Source organism: Drosophila gunungcola, unplaced genomic scaffold (assembly GCF_025200985.1).
Source record: "Drosophila gunungcola strain Sukarami unplaced genomic scaffold, Dgunungcola_SK_2 000001F, whole genome shotgun sequence".
In the NCBI taxonomy this organism is placed as follows: domain Eukaryota; kingdom Metazoa; phylum Arthropoda; class Insecta; order Diptera; family Drosophilidae; genus Drosophila; species Drosophila gunungcola.
Window position 1 is genome coordinate 16,229,614 of NW_026453197.1, and position 13,658 is coordinate 16,243,271.

Genomic DNA, 13,658 nt, shown 5'->3' on the forward strand with positions numbered 1-13,658 from the left:
CATTTGACCGTTATAAACGTTTCTGAAATTAAATTATTATTAAAATATGAATTTAAATTACCTGGGACGTATCTTAGCTTCATTACATAGTAGGTTAATTGGAAGGTCTGCACTCAAATAAAAAAAATAATGGGATACCAATCTAAACAAACAAAAGGCATTCTGAGAATAATTAAAAATAATGTGTAGCTACCAGAAAATTTAATGAGTCGGACATGATTATACTTTCAATATATTAAATAGATATGATCTCTGTTTTTTAACTGACACTTGCGTAAACAAAATTTTAAGTTTTCCTCAAAATTTAAAAAAATATCATGGATTTTGCGCGCGCTAAAAGCCATTGCTAATTTCTGTGGTATATTTATACGGTATTTTCTCTGAGCCCGATGTGGTATATTTGTACGGTCCGGCGACGGTCACACCGGATAAAGTAGCTAATCAAAAAAAAAATAAGGCTGCTTAATAAGAAATATACAACAAAAAACAAGCAGAAATACATAAAATAACAATCGAAGCAACCGACCAGGCCCCGATAATATAATCATGCACGGCCACAATCAGTTCCGGCACTGTTCTGTAGACAGCATCAAGTATATTTTTTAAATTTCACGTGCTAAATTCAGAAGAATTCTACCACAATTGCTACACAAATCGACCATTTGACCACCGCGGACTAGGGCTAGGGCTAGTAATCCCATCCAATCCAATCACCGACGGGATGTCCAAGAGAGGCGCCGGTCTGATGGCCTACGTGACGGCGGAGGAGCAACTGCTGAACTGCTACTCGCCACTGGAAGGCGACGAGGTGGATTCGGAGGTGGTCGCAGGTCCAGCCGCCGGATCGGGCGTGGCTGATCATCGAGTGGCGCGCCCAGATTCAGAGGCGGAACCCCCCGAACCGGAATCGGACCTGGACCCCGCCGTAGACAGCATGCTGCACGTCATCTCCGACAACTCGGACATCCACAGCCTCATCTCCAGTGGCAGTGGCTTCAAGGGCTGGCCGGAGGAGCATCCGTCCACCAGTTTTGTCAGCGCGGGAGAACGCCTCATCTTCGGACTCTGCCGGCACATGATGACCGCGGAGGAGGCCGCTCCAGCGCCTGAATGGACCACATGCACGCCCGCCAAGCGTCCGTGCAGCAGCCACGATGTCATTGAGATCAATGGTGGGTTAAGGTTTTAATGGGGAACCATATTACTCGTAGGGAAACTATACATACACTGTGTACAGTGATAAGAAAAGTAATTCTTTCATTACATCATAGTCGGGATAATTTAATTCGAACTTTTATAGATTATCTTTGTGATAGTTTAAAACTAGTGAGTTTTATGAGAAAAAAATGCATTGAAAATATTAGAAAAAGCAAGTGCGCAATATAATCGTTGACAGCAAAAGTGGCATATATCAGGCATACAAAATCAGACAATTCATTTAAAAATTCTTCTCTTTACACGTAGTGTAATACCAGAATTAAAGTGTTTTATAATCACTTAATAGTTAAAATGGTTCAGATATGTTTTCAATCTTTTTCAATAAGCCAGGGTTTGCAATATAATCTATGTATAACAGCCAAGTTAGCATTTCTTAAGCAAAAAAAGTCTCACATTTTGTTTTTTTTCCTAACTCTACATTATGATCTGCTTAGAAATGTGATAAAGCGTACAAATATAGTTTTCATAATCAGCTAGCATTATAACCATTTTACAATACAAAATCCTTTGTTTCCGTGTTTTACAGACTCGCCTGAATCAGCACAGGATCCGGCCATTGCTCTGATGCAGGCCGTGGTCAACAGTCCCGGCATCCTGCTGACCAACGGCAACGTCGACCAGTTCGCTATGGAGCAACATGGTGACGATGAGGAGGATGAACATGATCTTCAGGTGGCCGAGGAGGGAGAACAGTGCGTGATCTACGAGTCCGTGGATGGCGAGAATATGGTCGTGCTGGCGGAGGAGCACTGCTGCGAGATAATAGTGGCCACCCAGGGCGTGGCCTGCGAGCAGGAGTTCGCCAGGGCCATCCTGATGGCCGGAAACGGAACCGGGGCATTGCTGGGTCTGCTGCCGGAGGAAAGTGGTGGTGCGAATGATGAGTGCCTCAATGGGGCTGCCTACATTGAGGAGGTGGTGGAGGATTTGGGCGAGGACGAGGCACGTATGGCGGCTGGAAACAATGTGTACCTCAGCGATGCAGCGCTGGAGCAGCCACTGGTTCACCAGGAGCTGGTCGAGGACGAGGCGCCTGAGGAGAACGATAACGCCACATTTTTGGATGATACGCCCATGGAGGAAGAACGGCCTGACATTTGTCAGGTGTATGATCACGAATTGGAGGACCACGACGACGAAGAAGACGAGGACGGCATCATGCAGGCTCAAACACCAGGCCACCAGCCCATCGACATCAGTGTTCTGGAGGGGCAGGAGCCACCGCCCAGTAACAATGCGCTGAGGAAGTTGCCTCGCGAGCACAGCAGTCCCACGGAGTTCCCGGTCAGCTCCTCCTCGATGCCCAACGCTAGCTACAACTATGAGTTCGAAGACGATTTAATGGGCGGCGGCGGGCATTCTCCGTCCAAAGTGGCGCCGCTGAAACGCAAGTATCCGCCACTGATGAAGAACACACTCCACGGCGAGGCTATGGATCGCAGGCTGGCCAGCATCTGCCAGGCTCAGCCGCAGATGAGTCCCGCCGAGAAGGTCTCTAGTTGGGAGACGGCGGCCAGCGAGGAGTGTGCAGCCGTGGAGGACGTGGAGAGCTTTGAGGCCGCCTTCGACCAGTATGAGGCTGCCACGGCCCCACTTAAGCAGCTCAACTTTCTCGAGTTTCGCGAAACGCTGGCCCGCAACCTAGAGAAGATCAGCCGCGAAATCTTGCAGACCTCCGACGAATCCACGCAAGAGCAAGCTAGCTCCCAGTCAGCGGAGCGTCCGGTCCATCGACGTTTCCTGCACATCATGCCCACCGAAGAGACCATTGTGCTGGACGACGACGACGATGATTGCTATGAAGTGGTAGGCATGGAGAACGCCTCCGTCACCACATTGATTCCTGAGGAGGAGCTGCAGGTGGATCAACAAGCGGAGGAAGAAGAGGTTGTGCTTCACGATGCCTCCGATGTTAAGACCATGGAGACGCAAGCCTCTGAGCAGCGACAGCTTACCAAGGAGACCTCCACCACGGATTTGGAGAGCAGCGCGGCTGCACCAACAGCAGGATCATCCGCCGTCCATTTGGACCTGGTTGCATCTGCTTCCAATGCTCCACCTTGCCCCGCTGCCCCAGAAGAGGTAGTTGAGCTCATGCAGCCCAACTCCAGTGATCAGGTGCCCTCGGAGGGCCGGCAACTGGCCAATGCTGTCTTGGATGTGATGCGTCAGCAGGTGCAAATACAACAGCAGCAGTTTATGGAGCACAAGATGCAGCTGCAGCAACAACAGATGTATCGCTACCAGGAACAGCCACAAGCGCCGCAAGGTGAGATTTTTACTCTCCCAAAAATTTGCCCAAATTCGCATAAAAATCACATTATCAATGTGTTATTCTGTATACATCGTTTCTGCATTTTTAAATTAATGTTTCAAAGCTAAATTAACGCCTGCATTTAAGTATCTTACAATTATTTTCCTAATTCGTATCAAAATCAAATGAAAGTTTTAACTTCTAAGGTTTTATTCAATTTGGCATTGTTAGATAAATGTTCAAAAGTCAATTAACGCCTTAATTGAAGTACTTTGCAATTATGATCTCTAGTTTATTTGATTTGACCCATTTATTTATCTAAATCCAACTATTTCTTTCAGAGATGCCCATGCAAATGGCTGCGAATCAGGAGCTTACTTTCAGCTGCCCCAACGACAGCATGTTCTACGAGCAGCAGGAGTTCTGCAACTATCTGGGTCTCACTGAACTGGCCACGGCCAATGCGGTAGCTACTGCGATGCGGGAGCTGGCCAACAGCACGGTGGCCCGTCGATCGTTGCGGGTGCGACCCCAACAACAGCTGGACAGGATGCGCAGCGATGTGCGCGGCAAGCGGCGGGAGAGGGAACGCGATCGCCAGCAGGACAAGGAAAAGAAGCTGCCGCTGACCACCAGCAGTGAGCTTAGCACTGACAAAGAAGAATCCTCGTTGCCTCAGGTAACTGAAGCCGTTCCACGGGCGGATGGCGAGCTGAGTTTCATCTGCCAACTGCCTGCAACGAATGTGGAAGAGCAGCGCCAGTCCAAACACTTGTACGACACCTTTTTCCAGGAAAAGGGAAACCACTCAATGGTCACCCAGTCATCCAGAGAGAAAGAGCGACCCAAATCCCCCAAAGAAACGGGGACGCACCGGTCTTCAAAGGAGCGGGAGAGGTGCAAATCACCCAAGCAACTGGAGCACAGATCCCCCAAGAAGCAGGAGGCACACAAGGAACACGAGGATGATCGTGTGCACTCCGTTGAGGCAGCGTTTGCCAAGGTCTACGAGGCTGCCGCTCCTGCCCAGTCCAAGCTGCTGGAGAAGATGCAGCAACGCTTGCGCCAGGCGCGCGAGACCAAGCCATCGATCTACATCATCAAGGCAACGAGTAATGCCTCGCCGCAGACTCCATCGCCGGGAAGACAGCAGGAGTCACGCATTTCACCGGCACCCGCTCACTTGCTGGAAACTTTTGGAGGTGTGGGCGCCCCGTGTCCGTCTGCCGTGATTCCTCGACCTGCTAAGATAAATCTAACGAAGACCAGCCCAGTTAAAGATGTTCCATCACCCGTTATGGCAGCTGATTCGCCAAAAACGCCGAAGCATAGGAAAACCCATGGCGCTACCAAGCCAGCGACTGCCACAAAACGACGACGCACTACTGTGGGAGCTCCGAGCTCCGGGAAGCCTGCTCGCATCCGTGATCTGGTTACCCGTTCCACCACGCACCTCAACTCGAAGCTGCTGCGAAGCCGCAAGGTCAGTCTGCTCAAGAGCTACGCCCTCTCCGACGAAATGGCCCAGGGACGAGCCAAGCGGCTGAGCGGTGGCACAGCACAAGGTGTCAAAAAGGTTCAAATGCCCAAGGTTGTACGGGCGAACCTAAAGAGACCCGAACCCGCAGACAAGAGTCTTCCCGAGCAGCATCGCCTGCTGCAGCAGCAATTGGCTCCGCCGAACAGTCCGCGCAGGAAGAACAATGCCACTGTGACGACAAGTGCAACGAAATCTGTTAATCGACTGACTAAGCGCACCAAAGAGGATGCGTGCTAAATCTCTGCCTAGTAATCTTGAAGCAGTTGACCATGCCCCAGTCGCCGCTCCCAGGATCACAGATCCAGTGCCACTGGAAGTTCCCAAAGCTCTTGTGGATCCCCACAAACATGTGCTTGACTACGCCGCCGTACAGGTGGCTGCAGAACTGACCCACGTCCATTCCCCTGTGCCCGCTCAAACGCCTTATGCCCAGCCCGCGCTTATTTATCCGCCTTCGCCCACATCCCCGCCATTGAACTCGAAGCCGCCGCCGCATCGCCAGCATGCAGGACAAGTGGATCCTGCCCAAAAAGTGCTGGCCACGCCCCCCGGCGGTCTGCTACGCCTCAGCGAGGGCTCATCGACGCTAGCGAATCCACTTTCCGCCAAGCACGGCAAGGTCCTCTACATGTACTACGAGCTGGAACAGCTTATCGTGCTGCAGGAGAACTGCATCACCTTCTGGAAGTACTCCAAAGTGTTCAACGTGCTGCACCAACCACGTCGGCAGCCCTCCTTCGATGGTACGAGGAAGTCGCCCGCGGCACAGCTTCATCATCCATATGCACGCAACTCCAAGGATGAAGAACAGGAGCTGCAAGTTGGCCCGCGATGGGTGTACTTGGGTAGAGTGCGCCGGCTTACTAATGGTGGGTTGCAGACATTGAAGATTGGAGCCTTTAATAATTTTTTTTCTGTGACCCTTTACAGAAACTGAGATCTTTACACCGTTTGGCAGCCGCATCTGCGTACACAACTCCACACCGGTGTACCTGGAAATGAGGAGCAGACCACTGGATCACCACAAGCGGGAGGTGAAGCTGACATCGCTGCACGTGAATGTGTACTACTTCTGCGAGGAGGAACTAAGGCCCAGGATGCACTCTGTGCACTTGGACGCGGTTAACTGGTGAGTCCTTAAGCAAATTACCCCTGCAAACTTTGTTTAAAACACAAATTCCTGCTTTTAGCGAGTGGCCCAATGTCATATACACTACCATCACGGAGTCGCGCTACTTTGTGATGGCCTGGCAGCAGGAACTGGTGATGGGCAAGCCGCGCTCGGGCATCTGCAAGTACTCGCTGACGCCCACGCTGGATACGCTGGCCTCCATTCGGGAGTTCAAGCAGCTGCGCCACGAACTGCGCCACATCGAGTGCCTATCGGAGGATCGCCTGATCGGCTACGGACAGACGCGGGTCACGATTTGGGACCATCGCAGTGGTGACACTCTAATGAACTACGATCTGGGTCGTCCGCTGGGCAGCAGCCTGGCAGCCATGCACTATCCCAGCATTGACATTGACCAGAGCAGTATGCTGGTACTCTACCAGCATCTGAAGGAGCCAAACCGACCGGCTGAGGTGCATGTAATCGCCTGCGAACTTTCGCATGCCACGCCCTCGCACCGCCTGCTGCAGGTTCATCGCCTGCCATCTCCCCAGTTCGACGATACCACGGAGGCCATAAATACCGGCGACCATCTGATCATCAAGTCAGCAACGAACGACGAGGCCTGGATAAGTGCGGCCGATCCACGGCAGCTCACCTATTTGGCGCCGCAGGGCAATGGAGTGCAGCGATTTTACGCCCGCCACAAGTCCCAGGTGATCGAGATGTCGCCGCAATATCTGACGGTGGACAGCATCGCCAATCACATGCTGAAACTGGCTGTCCAACAGCAGCACTTGGCGTAGAACGTAGAAATCGAAAAGTGGAGTGTGTTAATGACCCCCTGAGCCAAGTTTTTGTTTTCTCACCATATAATCCTTGTTAAAAATCACCCACAAGACACAATACGAACAACGCCTTTAATGTAAACTCTAAGAACCCCTGGATATGCTTTGGCTGTCAGCCCAAAACATATAGTTCAAATATATACGAAACTATGTTTAATAAGTTGCGTATTAACCTAATCCATCATAAAATATCATCCAATAATATCGACATTTCGCCTAAGTCTTAAGTAAGTCAGACCCGATAAGCCTTTACTAAGCTGTCCGCCTATCATCGATTAAGTGTTTTTGTTTCTTTGGTTCTTTTTATTTTTTCTAAAAGAAAAACAAAACCCTAGCTTAAGGTAACATAGTGTTCTAGACCTAATTATGAATTCAAATATTTGATTTAATACTATCAACTGCAGCAGTGGATGTGTCATATTTTTAGTTCAAACGAAACACCAAAATGGAAACAAATGAATGTCATTAAAAGGAAATCTGTTTAAAAATATCATCCTTGTTTTATGAGTTGTCTTTAATTATTGATGGTAAGGTGTTGGAAATGGAGAGATTTATCTACCTAGTCAGTGATTCAAAATTTAAAATTGATTTGAAAAGAAGGCGACAATTGTCTGTCATTCTACATCAACAGTTCCTGAAAAGTGCCTTAAAAGAAATGTTTTTACTGCGAGTAATCGAGCTTATAGTTTGGCTCTTTTCATCGGTGCGCACAGAAAGTTTGTTGCTAATTTCAACACCGCCGACGAACTCACCCTCCTACTTCATTGGCTACGAAATCCCAGAAAACATGTACGAAGCGGCTTTAGCGGAGAAGCGTAAAGAAAAGCCATCCGCACCGTTGGACGCCAACACCTCAGTAACCAGGAAGATATCGGTTACTGTCAGTGTGGATAAAGAGTTAGTCATCCAGTCGGAAAAACACTCCACCGCCCTCGTCCTGTTCGAAAGGCTGGAGCCAAGTATGACAATCGATTCCATACTGGACCTCTTGAACAACCTCCTTTTGGCAGTGGCATTACCGATTCTGGCGAGCGAAGCATACGACATACTCCGCAGCACATGGAAGACCAGTGGAACTGAGTGTCAAGACGAGAAGAAGCAGGGCATTAAAGTGGAAACAGTGTCAGAGAATAGAATACCAATGGGATTTCCGGTGGACAAGATAAGGGAAGTATTCGCCCTTCGGATGGAGGACAACATTTACTACGGCTTAGAATGCAGGTTCCTTCCCGATGCGGAATGTCTAGCGCCACCATTGGATACCATTGGTTAAAATTCCTCAATCGAAGCTTAACCTTTTAACAATTATATTTGTAATAATTTTTCCTTAATGGATTTTTAGTAAAATTTTCATCAAGCTTTATGAAATTCATTGAAAGAATATAGCTTTCTGTTGTTTCATTATTTTTCATATATTTTAGACTACTTTTATAGTTGTATAAGAACTAAACAATTTCAACTACACATTTGTCGATCAATCTCCTGACTTGCTACATTATCAACTAATTTTTACTTAAAAATTAATCATTAATTAGTTGTTTAATTAGTTGCTAGGATCTAATGGTTTATGTACACAAGTTTTGCTTACACGAAAAAGTAAAATCCGTCTAAAAAATTGTGAGGTGGAGCAAATATACAATTAGAATGAACGCGAATGCGGATATCGGATGCAATTCGGTTATCATATTGCCACTAGGAAGCCAATTGCTAGCCTGAGAACCAACCACGAAATGCAAAAATCCCTAAGCTGAGGATTCCATCGTGCTTACATGTCTAGTAAAGTACAAGAATTTCAAAATTAGTTGCGATCGCTTACTGTACACTTTGCGAATATAGAAAGTATATCTATATTGTGGCGTTAACCATACTTTCAAGGCAGTTTCAAGCAGCCCCAAAACGATGGTTAACGCTGAGGGCGGTCCAGCAGCAGCAGCAGTCCACTACAACTCTTTGTCCGGTTTCGGTGTTGCCGTTGCGGTTTGATTCTGCCGCTGCGCCTTGGCCAGCTGCCATCGCTTGAACTCCACCATCTGCATGACACGGACGCGGAGCGGTTGCTTCCGCCGCTGCATCACCGCCGACAGCTTGCCGAACTCCACGCTGTACATGAAGACGACCGGAATGAGCACGTCGTCCTTGCCGTCGCCGGACATGGCGAACATGGGCTGCGTCTCGCCGGAAGAGCCCGGTACATTATCACAGACAATCAGCGCCGCCGCGCCCACCTTTTGGGCCAGCCGTGCCTTGCTCACGAACGTGCAGTCGCCGCGCTCGGCCACCAGGACCTTGCCCTTGGCCTCCTCCGCGTTCTCCAGCAGCTCATCGCAGGCACGCAGCGGTTTGGCTAGCACCACATCTCCCTGGACGAACTGGTCGCCGATTAGCTCGGGGCTGAAGTGCGAGGGCCCTGCCATCAGGGCGATCCATTCCTGAGCCTTCTCGTCGGTGGCATAGGCCACAGCCTATTAAATGGGTATTAAAACATACATGTTAAACATAAATTTATCATCTTCTTTAACGATCTACTAACCTGCAGTTGCGCCAGCTGATTTATGCTCTGCATCTTGGTCAGCTCAAGCATCTCCTGCATAAACTGCAGTCCCATTTCGCCTTCCTCATGGCTTTTGGCCTGAATAAAAGCAGATAAATTGAATATTGTGGGATTTAGTGGGGTAAGAGTCGTTGATGATGATCATGATGATGATGATAATGATAGGGTGATGGAGTTTGAGACAGCGGAAGAGCCAGGAAACCAGCCATAGTGTCAAACGAAATATGCAAACGAAACCAAAAAGCGGAACAGAAAAAAACTTACATTATAGAAACTATGAAACAGTCGCACCTTGCCTTGGCTGCGGTCGCCTACCGAAACCATGGTAATGCCCATGTCGTAAACAGCTCGCAGATGATCTGCATTGCTTGCCTGAAAATCCAGGGCGCTGAGTCGCTTTCCGGCGGTCGTTCGCGGACACGAGCCCGTAATGAAGTTGCGCAGTGGTTTGCGTACTTTCTCAGGAAAAAGCTTATTTGAACTGGGGCAGGTGCGCATGAAGTCGAGTACGTTGTGTTCGTCCGACTGCCGAAAGCCTGTAAAAAGATAAGGAATTTATTAAAAAATCTTGTAAACAATTATGCTTATGTTTAAATCTAGAAAATTCAGTTTCCCTAAAGCAAATCTGTAATAATAATATTTATAGGGCTAAACTCTTTAGCGACCTTATCATTCCAAAACTATGCAGAAAAAAGTAATTTGCTTTGAAATTAAATTACTTTATGACGCAGATAAGCTTTTAGCAATTGTTCAAATTCTCCAAGGGCTGTTTTAAAGTTTCTTAGCTAATTTTGTGATAAGGCAAAGTGCTTTAACGTTTTCAAGGCAGCAAAGATTAGAAAATACAATTTAGAAAATTAGTTTTAATAATTAACTTACTAAGGGAAATTTTTTTAAAAAATGTTTTTAGAATTACGACTAAACCCTCTATGATTTCGTGTAAAACACTTACTAAACGTGGCATTCCCTAGTTGGGCAATCGATAGGGGCAGCAGGTGAGCTTCGGTCGTGAAGACAAACTCATCGACGTTGATGATCAGATCCTGGGGATCGGCGAACATCAGGAAGAGGTACTTGATTGTCTCGGAGAGCACAAACGAGTCCATGCGATCCTCGTGCTTGCCAGTGCGCACATCATTGACGGCGGCATAGCCGCAGGAGACCTTGGCGTACTGCTGCAGTGTTTTCAGAGCCCGCTTGCCCACCTGCAGGTAGTGATGGTCGCCAGTGGCGCGGTAAAGGAAGTAGGTGGACTCGATGAACTCCGGGCGCAGTGGATGCTGGCCCCAGTGTATTTGGAAGTCTACGGTAAAAGCTTCTGGAATGAAGGTGTGCATCTGCATAACCTGTATGACAAAAAATATATATTTATAATATGTGAGAAATTATATAGGTTCAACTTTACCTGGTAGAGCATTTCGTGCGTCTGCACGGCTGGCTTGAGGTCGCCGGAAAGCACTTGCAGGCCAGGCCAAAAGGCCAGGAGTGAATCCATGAAGTTCTTTGACTTGGCATGTGGCCTGTGCATCAGGACGTCCAGCAGCATGGGCCCCTCGCTGACGTACTTCATCACGGCGTTGTAGTGGCGGTTGAAGCGGGCCAGGTACTTGTCGTCGCCCAGCAGGACGTACGACTTGAACAGGTACTCGTAGTAGCTGTCGATGCCGGCTCCGACTCCGGAATCCCGGCGCACCCAGTCGCCTGAGTGGACATTGAGCACTGTGCCCATGAGATCGGAGCCACGATGCCGTAGCTTCCATAACGCATCCATGGCAGCATGGGCTCGCACCTCAAAGATGGGATCGCCAGTAAGCCGCGACAGAGCTGCGAATTCAAGCAGAATGGTTCCCGCGCATGCAGTACAAGTCTCACGGGACTTCTTTAACTGGGGATCCTTCATGCCCAGTCGGAGATTAACCCGTGCATGCGGTATACCCGTGGATGTGTTGAATGCGGGCAACAATCGGTAGCCCAACTCGCGGGACATCTCCAGCAGCTCGCCCTTGTACCAGTGCATCGTGTCCGCATGCTTCTGCAGATACTCCGCCAGGATGTGGGCCGACAGCAGGCCACCGACCATGCGAATGTTCGTTTCAAACACCGACACAATAATGTCGCTGTCAAACTGAACGTCGCGGATAACCAGCTTCACCGCGTGCTCAAACTCGGTGAAATCTCCCAGCAGCACCAGGGTGTCCAGAGTGTCCACCAGAGTCATGGAGAAGCTGAAATAAAGTCTTGGTTAATATCCGCCTAAAATAGAACTGAATTGAACTCACTTTCCGAGGATATCGTCCATATCGCCTCGTGAGGGCGTCACTCCGCGATAGCGTCCTTTGCAGGAGAGCGGCATCAGCTCATCAGCCGGATAGGCGTTTTCCATGTAGGCGTTATATGCATGATAGAACATATCGCGGGCCTCTTCCCTGAAACCAGAAAAAACACACAAGTTTAAGTCTTAAATTTATTATAATATAAAAACTATGAATCTATGAGACTATTTTTAAGGTACTGTCCTACAAACATTTAAAGTAAAATGTTTATTATGAATATTTAATTTAAACAAAATGCAAGTATTAGGAAAATATAGAGGAAACACTGCATCAGTAAAATTTAAAAAGCATTGTAAAACATTGTAGAAAACTACCCTAATTTAGTTTAAATGTATGGTTACAACTATATAATATAGTCGTTTGATTCAAAAAAGTTGTAACATCCTCATGACTTTGTATAGAAAGGTCATATCTTAATTGATATGCATTTATATTTAAAGCGAGTTATGTAAATTTAACCTGCATAAGGCATATATTGGATGTTGATAAACAAATTGTAGTTATTGGTTTAAAAACCGTAGTAATGTTGGAAACATCATGATCATTTATATAATTATTTTGTTATATTAGCCGGGGATTTACCTGAGTTCAGCCCGCTCCTTGTTGGACATGTTCTGCGTGGGCATGGTGGTTTCGGTGGTCAGGACTTGGGCCACCAGGATGAGCAGGGCCACCAGGTTGGCGAGCATCCATCCTAGCCGCTTATTGGGAGCGAGGAATGCGGGTGAGGTGGATGCGGTGGCCATAACGCTGGCTTTGGCTATCTGGAGACGGAGGAGAGTACCGGTGTGGATAGTGGATCGCTTTGTCTTTTGGTTTCGGCCGCCAGACTTGCCGCTCCAATCGTTGTGACGTTGACCTTCACTTTGAACGTGTGCTGTTGCGCTGTTGAAACTACATATGTATTTTGTGTCTTGTGTTTCGACGTTTCTTTTGGCCGCTTCTTTGTTGACTCCGCTTTGGGCCCGTGGTTCGTCCGCTTGATTTAGCTGCTAAATCAGCGACTGCAGCTTAATTGAAACAGCCAACTCATAATTAGCTCATAATTTAACAAATTATTTCTTAGAGAGTGAGAAAAAGTCACCCGAAATATGCTTACCACTGTCCGAAATGTCGACCTAAATAGTTGATTTCACCCGGGTTGTGCGGTACTACGTAGTATGGGTAGTACTAGAACTTAAGGGGGGGGGATTCGGATTCCCCGGATAACACTTAGACGCACTGTATCCGCGAATCCACCTGCACTTGCATCCTCCCGAAACCGACACACATTTTTCGTGGCCCGTGCCTATTTATAATCTCGTTTGTCGTTTTTCCGCCCCAATAACAAAACACCACGACTGCAAAGCGAACGTCAGAAGGTTACTGCACTGCACTAGCTCTCTTCCAGCCGATCGGCGGGGCATTACGCTATATATTCTATATCCAGCTGGGCCTGGTGCTCCGCCTGCCCGTGGAGTGCTTTGCTGGCAATTATCAGATCGCTTATCAATGCCGAAATCGCGTTTCCTTAATTTTATCACGAAAAAACCACTTGCCCGCAGTTTAAGTGTGACCGGGTGTGCAGCGGGCGGATTAGGGTGGCCATTTTAGTTTAGCATTACAAATGTTGGTATATTTTGATGCGGTATATTTGAAGAGTATTCTTGATGTTAAATGTGTCCCCTGTGTTTAAAGTAATGGAAAAAGCGATATTACAAATTTATTTTTTTGAACTCTTAAAACTAAAAGCATTATTTTCAACATTTGTATTTAAAAAAACCATTGATCGACTATCAAAATACCGTTACCGAGGCAGAAAGT

General features: G+C 47.8%; 3 protein-coding genes across 6 annotated transcripts; 2 read left to right on the forward strand and 1 right to left on the reverse strand.

The window, feature by feature from the left end:
• The first annotated feature begins 398 nt into the window (after positions 1 to 398).
• Positions 399 to 7,459, forward strand: LOC128263420 (uncharacterized). The gene is given in 6 exon segments (XM_052998452.1): positions 399 to 1,172; positions 1,745 to 3,487; positions 3,814 to 5,231; positions 5,233 to 5,881; positions 5,943 to 6,141; positions 6,203 to 7,459. Coding segments are annotated over 6 exon segments (5,187 nt in total). The 5' UTR covers positions 399 to 721; the 3' UTR covers positions 6,930 to 7,459.
• Positions 7,460 to 7,512: 53 nt separating this feature from the next.
• Positions 7,513 to 8,258, forward strand: LOC128263422 (uncharacterized). The gene is made up of 2 exons (XM_052998458.1): positions 7,513 to 7,930; positions 7,982 to 8,258. The coding sequence occupies exons 1-2, from the start codon at positions 7,513 to 7,515 to the stop codon at positions 8,242 to 8,244; spliced, it is 681 nt and encodes a 226-aa protein (XP_052854418.1). The 3' UTR covers positions 8,245 to 8,258.
• Positions 8,259 to 8,358: 100 nt separating this feature from the next.
• On the reverse strand, positions 8,359 to 13,431 carry LOC128263421 (ER degradation-enhancing alpha-mannosidase-like protein 3). Of its 4 annotated transcripts, none has more exons than XM_052998455.1 (8): positions 12,955 to 13,431; positions 12,438 to 12,859; positions 11,802 to 11,948; positions 10,928 to 11,747; positions 10,475 to 10,868; positions 9,787 to 10,058; positions 9,502 to 9,600; positions 8,359 to 9,433 (listed from the first exon to the last, which is right to left on the reverse strand). In XM_052998455.1, exons 2-8 carry the CDS (start codon positions 12,599 to 12,601, stop codon positions 8,912 to 8,914), a joined length of 2,418 nt encoding a protein of 805 aa, XP_052854415.1. In that variant the 5' UTR covers positions 12,602 to 12,859; positions 12,955 to 13,431; the 3' UTR covers positions 8,359 to 8,911. The 4 variants fall into 4 exon arrangements, with proteins under 4 accessions (XP_052854415.1, XP_052854417.1, XP_052854413.1 ...); XM_052998457.1 differs by having other exon boundaries at positions 9,814 to 10,058; positions 12,438 to 12,865; XM_052998453.1 differs by having other exon boundaries at positions 12,438 to 12,865.
• Positions 13,432 to 13,658: the final 227 nt, after the last annotated feature.